This window comes from Natrix helvetica (assembly GCF_964273705.1).
Source record: "Natrix helvetica genome assembly, chromosome: 1".
Lineage (NCBI taxonomy): Eukaryota > Metazoa > Chordata > Lepidosauria > Squamata > Natricidae > Natrix > Natrix helvetica.
This window is the reverse complement of record NC_138548.1, coordinates 228,782,524-228,806,901: the sequence shown is the minus strand read 5'-3', so window position 1 is coordinate 228,806,901 and position 24,378 is coordinate 228,782,524. Positions and strand designations below refer to the sequence as shown.

At 38.8% G+C, this 24,378-nt stretch overlaps 1 protein-coding gene across 3 annotated transcripts in view; it reads right to left on the bottom strand.

The window, feature by feature from the left end:
- Window positions 1-24,378, bottom strand: part of RHOT1 (ras homolog family member T1) — a 58,552-nt gene that overhangs the window by 16,071 nt on the left and 18,103 nt on the right. For all 3 annotated transcript variants that reach the window (XM_081933192.1, XM_081933190.1, XM_081933191.1), the window contains exons 6-17: window positions 22,517-22,569; window positions 21,430-21,538; window positions 19,420-19,521; window positions 15,540-15,638; window positions 14,181-14,289; window positions 13,309-13,429; window positions 11,742-11,826; window positions 10,860-11,005; window positions 7,389-7,489; window positions 7,114-7,244; window positions 5,632-5,715; window positions 1,834-1,953 (exon numbers count right to left, since the gene is read on the bottom strand). In XM_081933192.1, the coding sequence (XP_081789318.1) occupies window positions 1,834-1,953; window positions 5,632-5,715; window positions 7,114-7,244; window positions 7,389-7,489; window positions 10,860-11,005; window positions 11,742-11,826; window positions 13,309-13,429; window positions 14,181-14,289; window positions 15,540-15,638; window positions 19,420-19,521; window positions 21,430-21,538; window positions 22,517-22,569 (1,260 nt within the window). The remainder of the gene's footprint in view (window positions 1-1,833; window positions 1,954-5,631; window positions 5,716-7,113; window positions 7,245-7,388; window positions 7,490-10,859; window positions 11,006-11,741; window positions 11,827-13,308; window positions 13,430-14,180; window positions 14,290-15,539; window positions 15,639-19,419; window positions 19,522-21,429; window positions 21,539-22,516; window positions 22,570-24,378) is intronic.

Below are 24,378 nucleotides of genomic sequence, written 5' to 3'. Positions count from 1 at the left end.
CTAATCAATCCGATATGGAATTTAACACTCCCATGGTCTAAATCAGGGGTGTCAAACTGGGGGCCCACGGGCCAGATGTGTCATGCGCAGGCCACCCACCCCAGATCTACTAAGGGAAAAAAAATGTAGTGATATGTCACGTGACAGCAACATGACATGGCGAGTTTGACATCTGTGGACTAAACGAAGCATGTTTTAAGCACCAAGATCCAATCTGGGTCAGTCACCAGAACCAGAGGTTTTGTCTTCCAAGCTTTTGGACTCATGATGTAGCCCATCCTCTAGGCACTTCTCTCTAGCAGAGTAGATTAGAAACGGAAGCCTAATAGAACCTGCATAGTGGAAAGTAGCCCCTCCTTAATCCATAGCAAAATTGGAATTAAATTTCCTTCTTTAACGGAGTCATTGAGCAACAGCTGATGTAGCTTTACTTACTTTATTTCAAACTTTTATACCGCCCCCTCTCCCTAAAGGGACTCGGGGCGGTGTACAGTCAGATTAAAACACATAAATACATAAGAATAAATATAAACATAAATAAATACTAAACACTTAAATACTTAAAAGAGGAGGCGTAAAAACAGTACCTAAAGTAAAGCAATTAAAACAATGTTTAAAAATAACCCCTAAAAATACCCAATTAAAAATATCTGCCAGGAGGTAAGATAAGACTATGAATGGGCCAAGCCGGCTAAACGGAACAGGTGAGTCTTCAGTTTTTGTCGGAAGGAGCGGAAGTCGGTGGTGGTTCTGATATCGGGGGGGAGGTCATTCCAGAGGGTTGGGCCCATCACAGAGAAGGCTCTACTCCTAGGCGCCGCCCATTGGCATTGCTTAGTGGACGGCACCAGGAGGAGTCCCTCCCTGTGAGAGCGAATTGGTCGCAGGGAAGTATGCGGTAGGATGCGATCCCGCAAGTAGCTAGGTCCTGTGCCATGGAGCGCTTTAAAGATGGTAATTAACACCTTGAAACGCACCCGAAAGACCACAGGCAGCCAGTGCAGCTCGCGCAGGAAAGGTGTTACGTGGGAGTACCTAGTACTCCCCATAATGGCCCGCGCGGCTGCGTTCTGGACTAGCTGCAGTCTTCGGGCGCGTCCCAAGGGAAGCCCCATGTAGAGGGCGTTGCAGTAGTCCAGCCGAGACGTCACCAGTGCATGAGTGACCGTGCGTAGGGCATCCCGGTCCAGTAGGGGGCGCAATTGGCGCACCAGGCAAACCTGGTGGAACGCCCCCCTTGCCACGGCTGCCACATGGTCATCCAGCTAACACAACGTCTTCTGCTAGAGAGAAGTTCCCTGAGGATGGGCTCCAGCACAAGTCCAAAAACTCAGATGACAAAACCTCTGGTCTTGGTGGCTGACCTAGATTGGATCCTGAAACATTATCCTGTATATTCACCTTCATTTGTTTTAAGTACCATCCCACATGGACTAAAATATACAGACATATATATTGCTGTAGGTCACCCAGAGTCACTTCTTGTGAGATGGGCAGCCAGGTACATTTGATTAATAAATAAAAATAAAATTAATATTAAAATTCTGAGCAAATAGAAATAGCCATGGCCTAACAATTTCAACTACCTTGAACCAAAATGCAGTAAGTAGACTGCTGGTATGTCCAATTTTTTTCAGATATTTCAAATATCCACACAACTTTCACCATCGGAATTAATTTCTCAGAAAGATAGTCCACTTTGAAATCCACTTGTCAGGATTCTTTAATGTAATTTAATGTGGATTCTCATACATGGGGCGAATTCAATAGCCTATATAACCCCTCTGAAATCAATAATTCTATGACACAATTATTTTCTATGTGGATACAAACCTTGAATATTCTGGCACAATATTCAAATGATTTGGGATTGCTGATATCATATACTAGGCAGACTACATCACACATGATTTCAGCATCACATAAGAAATCAGATTCAGAAACATTATGTAACTGAAAAGAGAAAGAAAAGCAATGTCAAACACTGTAAAGTTACAAATGCTGTAACAAATTTACTTTTTTGTACTCACTGCAGCCTGTTAAGTTTTTCCAATTTATTCTGTTGGACATAATAGGTGCTGTATTAAAAAAATCTAAAGACCCAAACTGGTACTGCAATTTTTTTTCATTGGATTATATCTGTGTCTACCATAATGCACAATATTGCACAGATACAGGCTTCTCAACATTTTATTGCCAGTACATACACTGTTCCAAGCAATGTACCGTTCATTTAATAGTCTCCAAAGACATAATATTAACCCAAACAAAAAGAGCAAGGATGTGCCAGTTCCAACCTCAAGTTAGGATATACACCAGGTAGAAATGATCTCACAAGCACAAAAATGAGTTCAGGTGGTATGTGTATAATAGGCCCCCAATCTAATATTTCAAATTATGCATCTTCTTTGTTGAAATACAGATTCATTTTTATGAATATTTGCTACACTGCTCTACATTTTTAATATTTACATATTATATTTCAGGTTTTTTTTTTTTAAATTAAAGCTTAGACTGTTACGAACAGCCCCAGGAAAATCTTATCATGAACAGGTTATGTATTTTTAAAGTAAACGATACTAGAAATCTGCTAAGCTCTTCATTAAACAAAGAAGACACTTTACTATGAGAGACAGCTGTTTGTAATAATCTCAGATTGTAACAAGAAGGTTCACAATAGTTCATTGGGCATCCCAAACATGCTTCTGAAGATTAAAAATGGAAAACTGGGGAAGGGGGGCATGTACAGTAGAACCTCTGGGCACGATCATAATTGGTTCCATAACTTGAATGCATTTGGGTCAATATTAAAGGTTGTGGGGGAAATGACATTGCCATAGGTCTATACTACAGGCCACCCAACCAAGCAGAGGAAGAAGATGAACTCTTTGCTAGTCAGCTAACTAAGGTATGTAGGAAGCACACCACAATAGTAATGGGAGATTTTAACTACCCTGACATCAACTGGGAAACAAACTCTGCACCAAGTGGAAGATCCAACAGGTTCCTAACAAACCTAGCAGACAACTTTGTTTTCCAAAAAGTAGAGAAGGAAACAAGGGGATCAGCCATACTGGACTTAATTCTCACTAACAGAGAGGAAATGATAGAAGGTGTTGAAGTCATAGGAACCCTGGGGGCAAGTGACCATGCAATATTGGAATTCAACATTATCCAAACACAAGTAGTAGAACAAAGTCAAACTAGAGTCTTGGACTTTAAGAAAGCTAATTTCAATAAACTTAGAGAGAGCTTGGGAAAAATTCCATGGATGAGAATCCTCGAGGGGAAAACAACTCAAGAAGCTTGGGAAATTTTGAAAAATGAGATTAGAAAAGCCCAGTCTAACACAATACCAATGAAGAAGAAAAACAACAGCTCCCAAAAGAAACCAGCATGGCTGCATAAACAACTATCTGACAAACTGAAAGACAAAAAAAGTAAGTATAAAAAGTGGAAGGAGGGGGACATAACTAAGGCAGAATATCAGCAAATAGCCCGAGCCTGTAAAGATGAAGTGAGGAAAGCTAAGGCTCACAATGAAGAAAGGCTTGCCACAAAAGTAAAAATTAACAAAAAAAGCTTCTTCCAACATGTTAAAAACAAGAAAAAAGTTAAGGAAACAATTGGTCCATTGCTAGGAGAAAGTGGCAAGAAGGTGACAAGCAACAGGGAGAAAGCAGAACTATTTAACTCATGTTTTGCATCTGTCTTTACACAAAGGGATAAAACAGTCCAACCTATCAAAAGCAGCACCACAAAATTAGGAACACAAATTGAAATAGGGAAGAAAATGGTAAGTGAGCACCTGTCTACCCTAGATGAGTTCAAATCACCAGGACCGGATGGATTACACCCCAGAGTTCTGAAGGAACTAGCAGACGAGATCTCAGAACCACTGAATTATATCTTTCAGAGATCCTGGAACACCGGGGAACTACCAGAGGACTGGAAAAGAGCTGATGTGGTTCCCATCTTCAAAAAAGGGAAAAAATTAGATCCAGGAAACTACAGACCTATCAGCCTAACCTCAATACCAGGAAAGATTCTGGAAAAAATAATCAAGCAACGAATTTGCGAACACCTAGAAGCAAACAAAGTAATAGCCAAAAGCCAACATGGATTTGTCAAAAACAGATCATGCCAGACTAATCTTATTGCATTCTTTGATAATGTGACAAAATTAGTGGACCAGAGGAATGCCGTTGATATAGTTTACTTGGACTTCAGTAAGGCTTTTGATAAGGTAGACCATAACCTACTACTAGATAAAGTAGAAGAATGTGGGTTAGACAGCATCACCACCAGATGGATTGGTAACTGGCTGACCAACCGCACTCAACGTGTAGTTCTCAATGGAACTGCATCTACATGGAGGGAAGTATGCAGTGGAGTACCCCAAGGCTCTGTTTTAGGCCCAGTACTCTTCAACATCTTCATCAATGATTTGGATGAGGGAATAAATGGGGAACTCATCAAATTTGCAGATGATACCAAGCTGGCAGGAATAGCCAACACTCCAGAAGATAGGCTTAAGATACAGAAGGATCTTGAGAAACTTGAACATTGGGCACTATCTAATAAAATGAAATTCAATGGTGAAAAGAGTAAGGTTCTACATTTAGGCAACAAAAACGGAATGCACAGGTACAGTATAGGTGATACCTTACTCAGTAGTAGTAACTGTGAAAGGGATCTTGGAGTCCTAGTGGACAACCATTTAAATATGAGCCAGCAGTGTGCAGCAGCTGCCAAAAAAGCCAACACAGTTCTAGGCTGCATCAACAGAGGGATAGAATCAAGATCACGTGAAGTGTTAATACCACTTTATAATGCCTTGGTAAGGCCACACTTGGAATACTGCATTCAGTTCTGGTCGCCACGATGTAAAAAAGATGTGGAGACTCTAGAAAGAGTGCAGAGAAGAGCAACAAAGATGATTAGGGGACTGGAGACTAAAACATATGAAGAACGGTTGCAGGAACTGGGTATGTTTAGCTTAAGAGAAAGAAGGACTAGGGGAGACATGATAGCATTATTCCAATATCTCAGAGGTTGCCACAAAGAAGAGGGAGTCAAACTATTCTCCAAAGCACCTGAGGGTAGAACAAGAAGCAATGGGTGGAAACTAATCAAGGAGAGAAGCAACTTAGAACTGAGGAGAAATTTCCTGACAGTGAGAACAATTAATCAGTGGAACAGCTTGCCTCCAGAAGTTGTGAATGCCCCAACACTGGAAGTCTTTAAGAAGATGTTGGATAGCTATTTGTCTGAAACGGTATAGGGTTTCCTGCCTAGGCAGGGGGTTGGACTAGAAGACCTCCAAGGTCCCTTCCAACTCTACTATTGTATTGTATTGTATTGTAACTTTGGTTTCAACCCAATTTGGTCGTGATCCGAGCCTAGTTTTGGAAATTTGGCGCTTACAAAAAAATTGGCACGGAAGGGGAAATCAACTGCGGAAAAAAAAAATAATTGTGAATTTTTCGGTCAGAACCCAATTTGGTTGTGGTCAGAAGCGTTCATGACCAGAGGTGTATACCATATACTGTATACCATTAAAATACAATGCCAATAGTCCTCATAAAAGGGAAAAGGTCAAATGTAAATGTTACTATAAAGGTAACTTACCAATAAGTATTTCTCTTGCCCATATACATAAACGGTATTAATTGCATAGTAGGATTTGTGCTCTGGATGTATATGTTTCTGCCTCTGAAAGCACAAAGGAAGAAAAATGTAAGAAAATACACAGTTTTCTAATGAAGCGTATTTCATGCATCCATTGAGACTATTTCCCAGACTATAATGCTGCATTAGGCAATGCTGTGCCTCTCAAATGTTTTTGATCAAAACAATTGCAATCTCTTTCCTCACTGACCATGTTGGTTGTTCAAAGTGTAGCATAGATGTTGGCAAACTACAACCCGCAGACCAAACCCAACCTGCCACCTATTTTTACAGTATACAGCCCATAAGCTAAGAATGAATGGGTAGTAGATTTCTAGGCCTGAACTTCTACTGAGCTGGGACATCAGCGGTCTTTTAGCAAGCTCCTTGCTTGCAGGTTGCAGCTGTCCACTCTACTGCTTGGCCTGCAGACTTGCCAGCGGTGCTCACGGAGGTTCACTGTACTACATTAAGAACAAATACAAATATACTGGTATCTTGGTATATACCAATGTAATATATTGGCTCTCTAGGGCTCTCAGCAGTGCCAAGAGTGAGGGTTGGAGCACTGTGGGAGCTCATAACTATCCTTGGAGGTCCATAGTACCAGAGTGGCTGCAGGGATCCGCAGTCAGAAGAGCTAGCAGGTTAGAGTTGGAGGGGGAATGACTTTGGGGAGCTTGGGGCAGACTAAATCATTCAGGTACTGATGGGCATTTTGGTGGAAGAGAGAGCGCAGGCTGCTCCCGGAAAAGATGTCCCTGGTTTTTGGCACCGCTATTGTGTTCTGACTTCTGCGAACTCCAACCAGGCCCGGATCAACAGACAGACAGAGGGCTTTGCTTTCGGCTGTTGTTATTTAATGCCATGTCAATTAATAACAAAGCTCCTCTAATTTGTGATCTCATCAGTAAGGAGCAGGTCAACCTGGCATGTATTATCGAGACCTGGCTAGGCCCAGAGGGGTTGGGGTGATTTCCTTGTCTGAAATATGCCTGGCCAGGTTTAGGGTATGGCACCAGCCAAGATCCCAGGGCAGGAGAGGGGCAATCACAGTTGTCTTCCGGAAATCCTATTGGTCACTTTTCACAATTTTCATTTGTAAACTCCCCAGAGTCACTTAGGTGAGATAAGCAATGTAGAAATATGATTAGTAAACACTGCACTCTGGTTCTGTACAACAAAGCAGCACTGCCAGAACATTAAATGCTAGCACATGACTAACTTAGCAGTACATTTCCTTTGGGCCCCAAAGGACCCATAACTAATTGGTTGTGCAGCTGTCCTGCCTCAAAGTTGCTGGATCATAAATAAAAATAAACAGTGGATGAAAAGAACCATTTTAAGAATATATTGTAAAAGCAGTAACCAAGTGCTGGCAACAGGCAATTCCGCCCCAACTCTAACACATTGTTTTAGAGAAAAACAGAAGAAGAGTCTTACCAGGAGATTTCTTCCAAGCAGCGCATGGAGAACTCCAGTTTTCCCACAACCTTTCAACCCAATTAGATTACATCTGAACACATTCCTCTGAGTCTGCCTTTTCTGAAGGTCAATCTTTTTGTCTCTGGTTACTTTAAAACAAAAATGGACAGATAAGTGAGCCATGTTCCCTAAAATCCCAATGCTTTACTTTAAGGCAAGTATTCTTCAATTACTTTACCCTGCAAGTATCCAAATTCTTCCCCGAATAAGTTGGGAAAAGTGAAAGTCAATACCTGTGATTGCTGAGGCCTGGGATTCCTGTTCAGTCAATATTGAGTATCCTAAATAGCCCAGATATTCGAGGCAGCGCTGTACATCCAAGTACGTAGTTAGTCTATAAGAGAAAACAACTATGTTTCCCAAGTTCTCGGCATCTGTTGTAGCCTTAAGGCAGCAGTCCCAAACCTTTCCAGCTTGGCACACTGGGTGGGGTATGTGGTAGTGGTGGGGATGGGGATGGTTCCGGGCAAGCAGCAGGCGTGCATGTAAATGTGCCCAATTCCATTTGCACGAGTGGTAGGCGCACGTCTGCCGCTTGCACAGAGCTTTGTGTTGAGAGTGCACGCCCACACAAATGGAGTTTCACGCATGAGCATCTCCCACTTGTGCATGTGGAGCTGTGTGCGCACACACACTTGTCCATTGCTTGCATGGCCCAGTTCTGCACGGGCCCCAACCTGGTAGTGGGCCACAGCCCAGAAGTTGGGGAGTCCTGCCTTAAGGGCATTTTGCAGTACAAATCTATCGGTAAAATCCAGGACTATTTTATATATGTACTCAAGCATTGGAATTCGCATCTTCCCTATTTGGAAACCCTGAAAAAGATTTTTAAGCTATTGAAGGCAGCAGGAAGCAAAATTAATGATATTTTTTTATCAGTGCTTATATACTACTTCCCACATACCACAAAAATAAGTAGTATGCTTATCCTCTTATAATACAAATACAAAAAGATTTGGATAATTGGGCAAAATTACAAATATCACTAATCGGAGGAATTGCCATGATCAAAATGAACATACTACCTAAAATTGTGTTTCTCCACCAAACAATACTGATAAAATTAGGGAATTTTTTTTGAAGAATTAAATAAAATAACATTAAAGTTTATTTGGCTGGGGAAGAAATTTCATATAAAATTAAAACTTTTGCAAGATAGTAGAAATAGGGGAGGTTTTGGACTCTCAGACTGGGAAATTTATTACTATGTGGCAGCCGTGACTTGGCTTAAAGATTGAGTAAACCTAAATAAAAAAAGGATACTAACAATAGAGGGTCAGAACCTTCAACTTGGCTGGCATGCATTTATTTGGGAAGGAAAAAATAAAATACACTCATATTTCCAGAGACACTTAGTAAGAGATGCCCTATATCTGGGATGGCGAACCTATGGCACACGTGCTACAGGTGGCACGCAGAGCCATTTGTCAGGGCACGCAAGACGTTGCCCTGTCAGCTGGCCAGCGCGCATGCACATGCAGGCCAGCTAACTTCACCCTTTTTTAAAGCCATTTTTCGCCCTCCCCAGGCTCCAGAGGCTTTATATGAGCCTGGGGAAGGCAAAAAGAGTCCCGTCCCCACCCCCGGGAGGCTTCATGAGCTTCCTTGAAGCTTCCGGAGTGCAAAAAAATGGCCCTATAGGCAAACCAGAAGTTAGGGAACAGACTTCCAGTTTGCTCAGAGAGTGATTTTAAGTGCTCTGGAGGCTTCAGGGAAGCCTCCTGAAGGTCCCTGAAGCCTCCTGGGAGGGCAGGGGGGGGGGCTGTTTTCGCCCTTCCCAGGCTCCTATAAAGCCTCTGGAGCCTGGGAAGGGCGAAAAAAGCATGCAAAAAATGGGGGGAGCACCTGTAGTGCGCACATGTGCACTGGGGGGTTCGCGCATTGCATTATGGGTGCGACACAGCCGCGCACGACCCCCCTGCACTCCCCCCACTTATGGCACGCGAGCCAAAAAAGGTTCGCCATCGCTGCCCTATATGCATTTGGAGAAAATTAAGAAGCATCATTATATGAAAATCCCACTCTGGCTTTCAACTATGGCGGCAATGATATACCCTAATGTATTAGATGTAAATAAGGCAGTGAAATGTTCATCCAATAAATAAGATTTATTGGATGAACAAGGGATATTAAAATCAGACCAAGAATTAAAGAGCCAAGGAATAGAGATAAGTTGTGGCCATAGGACAAGATATAAAAAAGACTTAGAACAATATGGCTTCTACAGACAACAACAGGAATTAGATAAAATACTACAGGGGACCAGGAAGTGGGTGGGTGGGGGAATGATTACCAAAGCATATAATTATTTCTTAAGATTTAAAATGGAGGAAGAAACAGTGAAAGAGACAATGATAAGTTGGGCCCAAAATTTTGGTTATAGTATCGAATTGGAACATTGGGGAAAATTATGGGAGAAAAGCTACAAATTGACAATGTCAGCAGCCTACAAAGAAAATTTGTACAAGATGTTTTATCGTTGGCATTTACCCCCAGCGAGATTGGCCAAAGTGTTTCCAAAGTGTTCGCCAGAGTGTTGGAGATGCGGATATAAACAAGGAACTTTCTATCATATGTGGTGGTCGTGCCCTAATGCTAGGGAGTATTGGCTCAAAGTAAAGAAATTGTTAGAAGAGGACAAAAGACAAGAGTTGAAACTGGAAGTATTCTTATTGGGCATATTAAGGAGAAACATGTGTAAAAAAATTCAATACATTATACTGCATATATTAACTGCAGCTAGAATCGTCTTTGCTCAGAATTAGAAACAGAACAACACGCCCTCGGATCAAATGATAATAAGAAAGATACTTGAATGTGAAGATGGATATAGGTTAACCATGGAATTAAAAGATAGAGAAGAATCGGAATATTATTAAATCTGGAATATATGTACATTTGGCTGGAAGATAGACATAAAGTTACTGCATAAGGAATATGTAAGATGTATATCAAAAAGAGAGCAAAATGTATATATTTGTAAATTTAAATAAATATATAATACATAGTATTGCAATCTATATAATTTATGTTAATATAAGTGACATTGATATGGAAACACTTTAATGAGTCTATATGTTGTTTTTTAATGTTGAAATATGTTTAATAAAAATATTTTTTTAAAAAAATAAGTAGTATGCAGTTGGATTACAGTTCAAGATTTTATCATGTTAAGGTTTGTTTTACATTTATCAGTTTGCATGTCATGTATTAAAAAGCCAAGATAGTGGAATGGATAATAGAAAGAAAGATCACATAGTCTTATTTCTAGTCATAGTAATAGTTCTCTTGGGCAACCTGCTTGTGTGAAACAAGTATGGCAATCTTTATTAAGCAGGTCTTAATGAAATTTCAGAAAGAGCAATTGGCTTTTAATTCAATGCAGAATTAACTTGTGAAACTTGCCTGGGTTATAATTGTATGATTATTGCACTTCCTTCCTGATTAAATCATAGTATATGAGAAAGAACATTTTGGCTTCATTTCTTTTTCAAACACGCTTGTTCTTAAGAGTGCTGGGAGTTTTCAATAATATAATAATGTATTTGCAATTAGAAATAGTAGCCATATCCAAAGAAACAACCACATAGTACCAATCACATAAACTATCTTTGAAAGCAGTTCATTTTTCACTTTCTACCATTAAAAGAATAGCTGTTTCTAAACAAGTTGTGGGCAATCTCTAATTTATATGCTACACTTACGTCCACTGAGAAAGAAATCCCTGATATGTTATCCAACCCCTTTCATTTGTACAAACAGTGCTGTTGACATCTGGTCCCCATGGCATGTAAGGGAAGATTTTGAACAAATCCTTGAGTTCTTCAGGAGACAAAGCACAGTCTCGGTCCTGAAAACAGATTTATATTTATTTATAGCCAGTTAGCTTAGTTTAGTAAGTCAACTGACATAGCTTGTTTTTCTATGCTTCATTGTACTTCAGATGGCTTTGATTAAGAATTTCTGGGAAAGAGAACGATAAACAGAGAGCAAATCCCACCTCCTTCTAGCACTGATGATGTTACCTAGCTAGGTAATGAAACATCTGCAAGAAAATAACCAGGCTCAGAGAGAACCAAGGACTCCACAAAACCTGTATTTTTTATGTAACAGAGTCACTTGATTGGCAAATCCTAAAATATACTATGCAACAAAACAAGTTAAATATTTAATATATTTTAATCATTTCAAGTGCCTTCAATAGCAAAGATAATGTTTGAAAAATGTATTCAGAAAGTAACTGGGATGGGGGCTAAGGTGGCAAGACTTTCCTAGTATGATGTCCATGTTTTGCAATTCACTATTCTCAGACACTGACCAAGCGCTGTTTCTCCAGGTGTTTCATAAAGCAGTTAAAACAACTATATTCTACCGGTGCTTTCCACACTATTTAATTGCTTATGGGCATTCATTTGGAGGGTATGTTGAATAGTTGTAACATATATATATATATATATATTTAGTGCTTGCTTTATTGTATATTGCCAGGAATGTTCAGTCTGAGGCTGGTTACAAAAATACTATCCAATTGCTCAATCAATCATGTGTTCATCTTAAAAAATTCCAAAATCAGATAAAAAACTTACCAAATCATACTTATCAAACATGCTTTGAAGGAACAAGTATGCATGATGGTTTAACTCTGTCGTGCAGTCAGAAGGTATTTTTAACCTGATTGGAGAAAAAGCAATATCTTTGAAAAAGAAGTATGCTTACCTAACAAATAAGAACAAAGTGAGTCTTGCAATTGGGGACGTGTCATTCTGGAAGTGGTTAACGGACTAAGATAAAAACTCCACCTCCCATCGTGCATCTTGCTTTCTTTCTCCACTTTGTCAATTTTGAACTAATTTAATGCTACTATTTACTGTATTAATGTTTTAACATGTGGTTCTTTTTTAATGATCGTAGACCACCTGAAGATGGGTAGCATATTGAATGTTGAATAAATTCATACATTCATGCATACAGACCGACAAACCAACCAGAGACTTATCAAGCCCACTATTCCCTATCTCCAATGGCTAATCAGATGATCCTATGAAGCCCATAAGCAAGAGATGAGTACTCTTTCTGCCGCTGTTCTCTAAGAGTTAATATTGAAATGTCCAATATTCAAACTCTGAATGTAGCATAGGTAGTCCTGAACTTACGACCACAATTGGGAGCAGAATTTCTGCTGCTGCTAAGTAAGGCAGTGGTTAACAGAGCTGCACCCGATTTTACAATCTTTTTTTGTCAAGGTTGTTAAGTAAATCACACAGTCATTCAATAAATCACAGTTGTTATCTGAATCCAGCTTCCCCCACTGACTTTGCTTGTTGAAAGCCAGCTGGGAAGGCCTTAATTGGCAGGCACATGACCCCAGGACACTGCAACTGTTGCAAATGTATGCTCTTTGTCAACACCCAAATTTTGATCACATGCCTGTGGGAATGATATGATAATCGTAAGTGTGAGAATCTGTTGTATGTAACTTTTTTTCAGCGCGATTATTATCTCAAACTGTCACTAAATGAATGGTGATAAGTTAAGAGCTACCCAGATGTCCCACATCATAACCTGCACTCATCATTGGAGGCTTATTCTATAATGCTGGGTGCATATATGGAAGGTAGCTAGAAAAATCCAAACATTTTGAAATCCAGTTTGACAAAAATTAAGCACCTTCAAAGAGTCTCCTGACTGAAAAGGCATCAAATGATCATACCTTGCAAGAATTTTACTATCATAGTTTCTTCAAAATCCAGTGCTATGTAGGTGTTAAAATTTACTTCCAATTCTCCAGAACTACCATAATTGGCCAATAACCTTCTAAACATCACATACTAGTTTCAAAATGTTAAGACGCCGACTAACTAAATGTTTCCTCTTGACGAGTAGATTGGAATAATTTTCATGCTATGAGCAATATTCTTAAAAATAGATCCAATTCAGCATTATATGTGTCGCTATATTGGGTAGAAACAACCCAAAATTACTTGGTTGGACACAATGGAAAGCAACACGGAATCATATTACTTGGTCAAGTCAACAGACCTTCATATTCTAGAAAGGACCTGACTTTCTGCAGTGAAACGCAGGTTTTACATTTTATAGGTCAATAATACCAACTCAATTTAAACTAAGTTTCAAAAACTGATCGATACATACAGGGGAAATAAATACTCTGGTGTGAGCTCTAGGTCATCATCATATCCAAAGCGCCGCAATACTGTCCAAGTTGTTTCGTGCCTCCCTCGCTGGATGAATAGTGTGTGGAGAAAAAGAAAGCCTGAAAAGACAGTTGTTTAATTGGCAATCTAGAACACAGGCCAGGGAGAGAGGTTAGAATTGGAAACACAACAAAGATGCGCCAGATATGCAAGTGTATCTTTTAAAATAAGATCACACCAAATGCTACGAAAGCATCATGCTTCCGTAAAACTGGCTGACCACTGTCAGGAGGGCTGAGCAGCCTCCTAGGAAAAAGGTGATTCAAAGCATGTGGACCCAGCTATCATTTCTGTAAACATCTCCTTGAGAAGCTGCATGTGAACCCAAGAAACTGTCTTTAAGAGATACCAGCAAATATTACCAGCAGATGTAGTCACACTCCACATCACTTTTTCCCTTTGTGAATCTGGAAAACTGCACCTTCCAGATTATATTTTCAGTGCAAAAGTATCAGCAGTCCTTCTCTCTTGTGGAAAATGAATTATCACAACCCCTGCAGCCCGCTTCCAGATGCAGGCAAGTCAACAGACCCAATTGTTTTCAGCTTAACAAATATGCATCTAGAACTTACGGACTCCGATTTACACACAAAATGAGTAAATAAGCTGCCTAACTAATTCCATACTGAAACTATTGGTCTACACAGAAAGGCCAAAGTACAAGCATGGCACATTTAAATCCATGCAGTTCTGTCAGCTTCCAAATTCATAAATAGATATCAAGTCGTGGTTTTGGCTATAGTTTCTAGATTTGTCAGCAGACCTCCTTCCCATATTTCATATAATAACGAAAAAGAATGTGGTCCTCACCCTTCAACGTTAATCCATTGTCAACAACTCCATCACTTAGATTTTTCCTTACTACATTCTTTACATCTTCCAATGCTTGAGATGCCAGTGGTGTGTTAAAGCAAATTCTCTAAAGAGAGTAGAAATATTTGAAATCAATATTCATTGATAAAGGTTCAGTGCACTGTAAACAGCTTCCATGTCTCATGTTAGACTACCAGTTTCATACAAGTAGCAGAGTTAGCTACTAGCCCTGTGGTTAGATGTGCAGAAGATGCATGTTGCAGCTTCTTAGCCAGCCATGTGGTCAAGCAGAAGCTAGTTGCACCTGTCCAACTCAGACGATACGTCACTACTTTTTTGCAAGAGTTCTGAATACAGAATCCACAGCACTGTTTGCAATATAGCGTGGCTATATTCTGGCATCTTATTCTTCTGTCTCTGTGCAAAAAATGGAGATGGTGGAATGAATCTTTAGAGCAGTGCTACTTTCCACTGCTTTTCTTTAGGAAGAACTGAAAAAAGAAGTCCAACCATCAATGTCCCCATCCCCATTTGGTATATTCTTCCACTGGAGGTGAGGTCAGCCCCCACCCTCCTGGCTTTCTGGAAGAGCCTTAAAAATTGGTTCAGTGGTTAGCTAGAGCCTCGATTGGTGCACCTTATGGTGGGGTGGCTGATGGGATAGAGAGAGACAATCCCTACCCCAACATTGCCTGCCCTCTTGCTTTTTAGTTCTTATTTAACCTTCTTATTTTTAATCCTTCTGTTATTTTTTTTAAAAAAAACTTTTTATCATTCTGTATGCTGCCCAGAGTCACTGCAACAGTGAGACAAGTGGTATGTGAGCCATGGTGGCGCAATAGTTAGAGTGCAGTACTGCAGGCTGCATTTGCTGACTGCTGATTGCCAGCAGTTTGGCAGTTCAAGTCCCACCGGTTCAAGTTGACTCAGCCTTCCATCCTTCTGTGGTGGGTAAAATGAGGACCCAGATTGTTGGGGGCAATAGGCTGACTCTATAAACTGCTTAGAGAGGTTTGGAAAGCACTGTGAAGCGGTGTATAAGTGCTATTGCTATGTACATGTAATGAACAAACAACAAAGAGTTGCTGTATCTTTGCAGACACAGAAGCTCACTGCTCCCATCTCTCTGAAAGGAGAGGATGATAGCAAAAGTCTTGCAACATTTTCAGCCTTTGTTTCTGCAGCCACTTCAACCCCCACCCTTACCACCACAATTAAAGTCCTCTACAGTGAGCATAGTACCCCGGCCTTGCATGGCCGAAGCATTAAAATATCAGCAGTGGTTTCAACTGAGGTATTTCTCTTGAGGTTTAGTGAACAGTTCAGGATGAAACGCAACAGAAAATGAAGAAATACCTGGAAGAAGTTGAGTTCTGCATCATTCAGGGTGCCATCATTATCTTGATCAGAAATTCGGAAGATCCGAGTTAAGGCTTTTATGCAGGCAGGTTTCATCTACGGATTAAGTGAACCAAGGAATGGGGATTACTGCATTTTATTTCCCTGCCATATTTTGTTGCAATCTAAAAACTTTACTGTTTTCACCAGACACAATCAACCAAAAAATAATAATAATCTGAATCAATATTCTCACACATGCTACCTTCCTATCTCTTCCAAAACACCCATTGACATTTTTGTTTACATGTTGTAGGTCAGTTCTCCTAAATCTGATTATTTTTCCAAATTGTTGACAAATAATTCCCACAATTGCAGACAGATCTGCTGAGCGTCATGTGGTAAAAACAATATTACGTAATCTACTGACAAGTTTTAAGGGGGGAAAAAGTATAAAGCAAACCTGATTTGATTTTTAATCTTTCCTCCTAGAGTCTGTATACTGATTATGGTTGGTACAATGAAACCTACAATTGAAATAAATAGCTAGGATATTTTAGGGGCCAATCTGGCATTCGATTTGATAGAGATATCCAAGCATATATAGAGGATCTTATAATCCAATCTGGGATCATGCATGGTAATAACTTTGCTAAATGGATCACTTATGGGTTCACTCTGCTAATGTACAATGTGCTAATGTATTGTGATCTTGCTAACAAGGTCACAATACAAACACAGAAAAGGTCGGGTTACTGGTATTCCAAAGTATTGGATGGCTGACAAAGTCCCGATCCAGATTCACAAAATGTTGTGTAAGTGACAAAAAAGGGAAATATGCATGCACAATAAAATAAGTTTCAACAAGAGTAACAGCTCAGTTTTCACAAAATTCCTTGTTTGTAATATTTAAAACTGTACAAGGTTTTGGATTTCAACTCTAAAATGGGTCCTCTCCTCCGCATTGTCCCTGTAATATTTTACCTATCCCGAAATAAAATTCAAAAGTGACATTTTGTAGGTTACATTTGGTTTAAGGTGGTTTTTATTGTTTTTTTTTTGTTTGGAGGTTTTTCCAAACTGGCCTCATAATGTCACTCACAATTTAGCATGCAGGAATAAGATACACGAATTCAGCCTCTTTTGCAAATAACATTTCTTAGCTAATTATGAGAGCTACATTTCATCCATCAAGTCTTTAAAGCATGAGAATAAATATTAATTCATCCCTCAGTCTGCAAACTCAAAGTCTCACAACACAAGAGGTAACCATTATATGAGAAATCTATTAAGTTCCAAATTAGTCCATTGATTTCATTTAAGATTATTCTTAATTCAGTGTCAACATAAACAGAAAATAATTCATTAAACTGTCAAATTACACAGGAACACTGGGGGCCAGAGTGTCAGATTAATACCATATTTTTCGGAGTATAAAACGCACCCTTTTTCCTCAAAAAAGAGGCTGAAAATCTGGGTGTGTCTTATATATCGAATACAACATTTTTTGCCTCCCAAAGCCCCTTCACCAAAATGGCAGTGCATACCCTTATGGAGGCTTTCAGAGAGCTCCTGGGGCTGGGGAGGGCAGAAATGAGCAAAAAAAGGGCCGTTTTATACTCCCCCCAGCCCCCAGCAGCACTCTATAAGCCTCCATAAGGCTATGCATTTTGAGAAAAAAATGGGCCCATTTTTGCTTTTTGCTTGTTTTTGCCCCCCCCCTTCACCTCCCCAGGAGCACTCTGCAAGCCTCCCCCCCCCCCCCCAAGGGTATTCAAAATGTGAATCTGAGTAGTTTAATAGGTACCATTTCGTTGAGAAGGTAAAGCACTTCATGATGTCATGCTGGCCACATGACTGCAGAAATGTCTTCAGACAGCACTGGCTCAATGGCCTTGAAATGGAGATAAACTACTCGGCAATGACTAGTGGAGGAAAATCCACAGGGTCTCTTTACCCCCACCCTTTTTTTTTAATCAACACCAGAGGATGACAGCTACTCTTAGCCATCTTTGTTACAGCAGATCTGAATCCTGGAGCATTCTCAAATCATAATATAATTCCTTCTACATGCCTTTTGAAGTCAAACATTTAAATCCAAATGAAGCTCCGACATAAACACACTGAACCCTCCCAAATTAAACGTGTATGTTAGCCCACATTTGGTTCTTCATTGTTCCCAAATATTAATTTCAGTGAACAAAATTGGGCATTAGTCTCCAAATAATAAAGTCAATGTAAAAAGGAACCCTCAGGTCACATCTGAGCATAACATTGAGAGCACTAAAGCTGCAAAAAAAGTTTAAAAAACAGCAACCCCCATCAACAGGGCATATGATCATGATAAATTGCTATATGTAAAACACTGCAGCAACAATTTCAGTCAAAGACAAGACCAAAATCTGGAAGAATGGAATCTGCATCAATTAGATCCAGAATCACCTGGAATTGATCACTCATAAATTTTGATCTGAGACAGAGAATAATTGCAATGATTGTTATTGAAACGCGCAAGCATCATCAACTCTCATGGCAGGATCCTACCCACTACTTCTTTCTGATTACAGGTATCCTATCATCCCAAAGATGATTTGAGAACAGGCAAAATGTCCAGTGAGCAAGCAGTAGGCCTCACTCTTCCTAAACAGTCTGCCGATGTAATATACTTAGGCTGCACAAGCTGAAAAGGATCTACAGTGGCAGAAGAAAAGTGGAGTTGTAGGAACATTCACTACAATACTGTATCTATAATCAATGTGGAACCCAGGATACAATCGATTCTTCAAATTTTTATCTACAATTATTTGTAAAGTGGTCGTGTTGGAATATTGGATGTTTTCCACTTCTCTGTTCACAAGGAGCCTGTATATCTTGGCCACTCAGAAAGGCAATGCATATTGCTACTGTGTGGTCACAATGCTACACAGATCTCTTTGTTAAGTAGACCCTAAAACAACTTCTAACGCATGCTCAAGCTTGTCATAATTTTTTCTCTATTACAGTAAAAGCCATCAATCCTGTCACTTCATTATTCCTATTTTGTAGAAAATCAGGAAGTTAGACAAGCTTTTACAAGTAGGAGAGACAGAAATCCTTGTCAACGTGCTAAACTTTGATTCAGTAAACCATAATTAGCTAAGTATGTACATTGTGCTAAACCAGCACCAAATATATAATGGTTCGGTATGATGGATCAACTCAGCTACTATGTCAATCTTTTGGATCTTTTCCTTATTTTATGGAACAACATAAAAGTGTTTTGACAGTATTGCTGTCAAAGATAAGAACAAAGAGAACTAGTCAAGAGCTATCAGGAAAGCATGTATTCTACATGATCTTTCATTTGTGAAACGACAGGAATGCCCACTTAACATTAAACTCTATAAAGTGGAATTGATTTTCAGAACAAACATAACTGATCAAAATAATGACCTGTTATGCAATCCTTAGGAACGGTAAAGAAGAAGAGAGGTTCAACATCATAATGAAAGCTTGTAGAGTATCAGTTTGTAATTTTCAATAACATTTTGGTCTGCTTGGGAAAGGAGACTACCAGAGAGTAGAAGAAATGATTAAAACTAGAAAGATACTGTAAGTGACACATCAATTCGGAACATTCTGACTTGGAGAAGAAGACTGGAAGGGTGAAGATATTTCTATTTTCTTAAAATGTTATATCTGATTCCAGCCACTATACCTCTCTACCTTAAACAGCATTCACGTTTTCACCTTGGATTTTTTTTTCCTTAAAAAAAATCTGCAAATAAAGCAGAAAATGGCAAAAACACTGAGAACCATACGCTGAAAGATCACCTCCAAATATACTGTCTCTTTTAGCTCTTTAAGACTGGGAGCTATTGACAGAGATGGATTTTATAGCAGAAAAGTATCAATATACCTCTTTTTCCTCTGGACAATAGAGGGGCCCTGTAGGGTGTAAAACGGCTTTCTGTGCATAATAAAATAATTCAGATATGTTCTTCAAATTCTTTGCTGAGCACTAGGAGAAAAAATAGAGAAGAGTTTTGAAATCTTTACCGCAATATGGAAGAAAAAGGCTTAATATATAGCTATTGGATTGAAAGTCTCTTCATCCAAGCATTTGCATATTCCGCTTATGGAATAGTGTCATGATGGAAGAGATTTTTTTTACAATATCACATCACATTTTTTTATCTCATTTAGTGTTTAAAGTTTTAGTTCTGAAGCTTACTGTTATCTTGACCTCATTTTACCATATGCATCAGTTTTATTTTTATTTTTAGCTGCTTCAATTTTATTTTTAGATGCAAATCCTTGAAATTAATTAAAATGGAAAATGATTTCAGAATACCTGGGCAGTAAAAACAATTACATTACTATTTCCTTTAATTATATTTTAATTTAATTTGCAAATAAATACTCTTCCCCAAAGCAGCTTACGTTTAAAAAAAACCCTGCCGATTTACAATCTAGAAAGACATTCTTTTTAAAAAAGGAATGGTCAATAAAAATGGCATTTGTATTCAGTTGTGAACAGATTTCTTTTTTTGCTGTTACTAGTGATAAAAAGCTAACACTCAATTCAACTCATTTGTACAGAAAACAGAATGTTGTTCTCCACAATTCAATACTCCATGAAAAAACTACCAGTACTCATTCTAGGAAAAAGAAGCTTCCTGTATCTGCCCCTTTTTCTGATCAATACAGGTAATCCTCGATTTACGATCACAATTGAGTCCAAAATTTCTGTTGTTAAGTGAGACATTTTTAAAGTGAGTGTTGCCCCATTTTACAACCTTTCTCACCATGCTTGTTAAATTAATCACTGCAGTTCATTAGTTAGTAATCTGGTTGTGAAGTGAATCAGGCTTCCCCATTGTCTTTGCTTGTCAGAAGGTTGCAAAAGGGATCACATGACCTTGGGACACAGCAGCAGTAATAAGTATGAGCCAGTTGCCAAACATCTGAATTTTGATCACATGATCATCAGGATGCTGCAAAGGTCATAACAGTGAAAAATGGTCATGTCACTTTTTTCAGTGCCGTTGTAAATTTGCACCATCACTAAATGAACCGTTGAGGACTACTTGTAGCTGAAGCTAAGCTGTTCTCTTGGTATTTTCTGGGACGGAAGAGACACAACCTCCCAACAGCCCCTTATTCCCCCAGCTGGTACAGCAGGTGCTTCCCTCTACTACTGTTGTGGCCCACCGGAAGTCTGTGGAGCTGGCAGCAGAGTTGGACAGTGAGGAGACTGGGGAGGAACATGGGCCAGTCCTGGGGAAGGCTCAGACAAGAGCTCTGCATCGAAGGCAGAGATGGGGCCAAGACCATCTAGGAGTTATGTGCTGCCTCCGGAGCCTCTAGAGTTGGAAATCAGCAAGGTAGAGGAACAGGGGGAGCCTGTTCCCAGTGTGCACATGCGCAGAGCTACCAGAAGGCAAGAACAGTTAAGACAAAAGGGACGACTTGGGAGTAAGGCTTGGAGGTGATTGGTCCCTCCTATAAGACATAAAGGAGGAGCAAAGCATGGCAGCCTTTGCAGGAAGCAACTTTGTTCGTTCCGGTGGGTTTAAATTCTGAAGCCCCTTTTTGACTCTTTGCTCCGTGTGACCTTGCAAGCTAATTGCCAGTTAGGTCTTTGGCAATGTTTCAAGGGAGATAAAGGTGGGTGTTTATCAGCCTTATCCTGAAAGAATTTGGCAGACATCTGTCAGACTCTTTACAAATTATTTGTGACTCATTAAGGACGAACGTAATTCACAGCTGCTTAAATAAAAAGAAGGTTTTTGGGACTGTGTGTGCTTTTTACTGTATCAGGAAGCCTAGCTCAGAACAACTATTGCAATCTTAGATTTATTTAAAACTAGAATTCTGATTTCTATGATATAACTATGAATAACCACAAACATGTTTTTTTCAATACCTCTACACAAGTTTCAATCTCTGTATACTGGTTCATGATGGGAAGGATGGTTTCCATGCTACTGTACTCAACCAGGTCTGACTTGTTTCCAACCAATATAAGTGGAAGCCTGAAAAAAAAAGTTCTCACACTGTTAAGTTAAACAATATTAGATAGCTCATAAACACACAGCAAAAAAAACCTATTATTTGCTGTTCAAATTGGTATTCAAATTTTAGCCCCAATAGTATACAGTAGTAAAGGAACATAATTTCTGAAGTGATAGGAACATCTCTCAAATCAACCACATGTAGTTTTATCCTTTTAATACTGTAAGCTGCCCAGAGTTACCCTGTGATAGGATAGACGGCCAATAAATAAATAAATATGTGACATTGAAAATTCTGGTCTCTTTGGCCATAAAACACAATAGTTTTAACTAAATCAGTTATATGGCTGGTTTGAAGGCTACATATGATCTTTCACTACCACAGTAAGAAATACATTCTGGCTAGGATAAAAATTATGTTAATTTAAGTTAATTATGCACAATACATTTGTTCATTAAAATATGAGGAGTAGTTTTCCCTTACGTGAAAATCACAGTTCAATACAATAACGAATTCTGGTTTCCCTGAAGGGCTAGGGCATGTCTATGAATGTAAACACCTTATACTGTAAAAAAGAATGCCAGCATTTCAGTTATGTTTCAAATGTAACTTTAGTATCTAATACCGGTAGTTTACATTTAAGTTTAGAATTATTACCTGGATTAGACCACATACATATATTCACTGAATTACTCAAATTCCCTTACTGCTTTCAAACCATGTGCAAACTATCGAACTATCACAGGTAGACAACTTTGAACTCCTGGGTGAAAAGCTAGATATAAATCTAACATAAAATAAATACAATTATTTTTTAAACATCAATTCCAGAAAGCTAAGCAATTCCCAACAGTACAATAAGAAGCAAACTAATGAAAAGGTCAGGAAATAAACATTGAGTTTATCAATAACCTTCCTCTAAAATGTAATTATAATTGGCATCTCAATAATATTCTTTAATTTTTCATTATTGAACTTTAAAATATGTTAATGTGCACCTGCTATCTTTATCTGTTCTTTCATTGATGAGAGGGATCCATCGGCTTGTTACCTAAAGCAATAAATCAATATTCATTTTAAAAAGCGAGGTTACATTATTCATTTCACTATATATTTCTATTTTGCTATTAGATTTCTAAATATTTAAAATACATTTGAAGAAGAATGCAAGTGCAAAGGGTATGAACAAATAGGCAATACAAGGTAATCCGTATGGCAGATATACAAAAATTAAGTTTGCGTTCCTTCACTGATAATTGTGAAATGATAAATTCCACTGTCAAATTTAGGGGGTAAAAATAGAACAAAAACTCCATTCAGCATAATTGCATGCAAAAAATACATAATCTGCTATGTAGGAACTGCACATTTTCCTCAAAGATATCCAGCAACACCACAAACAATTTTCCTACCCCCATACCCCAAAATGAATGCAACTTTCTAAATAGTTGGATCTTTTTCAGATTCTAATATATACCTCATGCAATATTCACTGAATTCAAATTACTTTTACATTCTATGCCTAAATATTAATGTATCAACATTAATAATACTGTTTTAAGTTATTCTAAATGAAATATCACAAGACTGCATCAGAAAAACTAAAATTACTGTGGAGCTCTTGGTGCTCTCTAAACTTGGTTGTTTGCTGCAGATGTTTTATTACCCAATTAGGTGACATAATCAGTGCCAGTGAGCGTGGGATTTGCTCCCTGCTTATAATATATACATTCGCTTGCTCTGACAGTGCTGGTGGGAATGTGGTTTTCTCCTTCATAGTTTCTTGATTGTTTTCTGCTTGTTTCCCTGGTTTGTTTGTGTTAAGCCAAATTCAAAAAAGCTAGGGAATTCAGACAATTAGCCATTAATAGAAAGAAAATATATTTGTACACCATTTAAAAGAGGCAACAAAAAGCTAAGGAGACAAATAAAAACAGGACATATTACTCTTCAACAGCCAATATCCAGATAAGCAGGGATTAATCAAGACACTCAGATAATCAAGCAGAAAACAGTGCCTAATCAAGGAACTATGTCACCATCAACACTACCAGGGCAAATTACTGTGTAAACAAGGGGGAAACCTCATACTGACATTGATGATTGATGATGTTACCTAATAGGGTAATGAAATGCCTGGAAACAAATAACGAACTCAGAGACCATCAAGGACTCCACAATTTAATCATAAACTGCATATATTCTGTTCTACTCAAACTAAAAAAAATATTCCATGGCATTTAAAGTCTATTTGAATTCTTTTACAGATGAGGTCCCTAGTTTCCTCATCTGGATCATTCAATATGTTAAATTAAAAAAAACAGCAAAATATGCCCTTTCATTAGATGATTACAAGTGAAAGGGCCACACTTTGTCTATCAAGAAAACAAAGCAATTCTACCACACCTTTTAGGACTAAAGAAGAAAAGATCCATTTAGATTGATAGAAAATAAAGAAAAGACAATTTCATCATCTTTCAAAATGGCAATCTTAACACTTGAAAGCAAACATATTCAAGGTCAAGAAGTACACTATATTGCCAAAAGTATTCGCTCACCCATCCAAATAATCAGAATCAGGTGTTCTAATCACTTCCATGGCCACAGGTGTATATAAAATCAAGTCCCTAGGCATGCAGACTGTTTTTACAAACATTTGTGAAAGAATGGGTCGCTCTCAGGAACTCAGTGAATTCCAGCATGGAGCTGTGATAGGATGCCACCTGTGCAACAAATCCAGTCGTGAAATTTCCCTCGCTCCTAAATATTCCACAGTCAACTGTAAGCTGTATTATAAGAACATGGAAGTGTTTGGGAACGACAGCAACTCAGCCACCAAGTGGTAAGCCACGTAAACTCA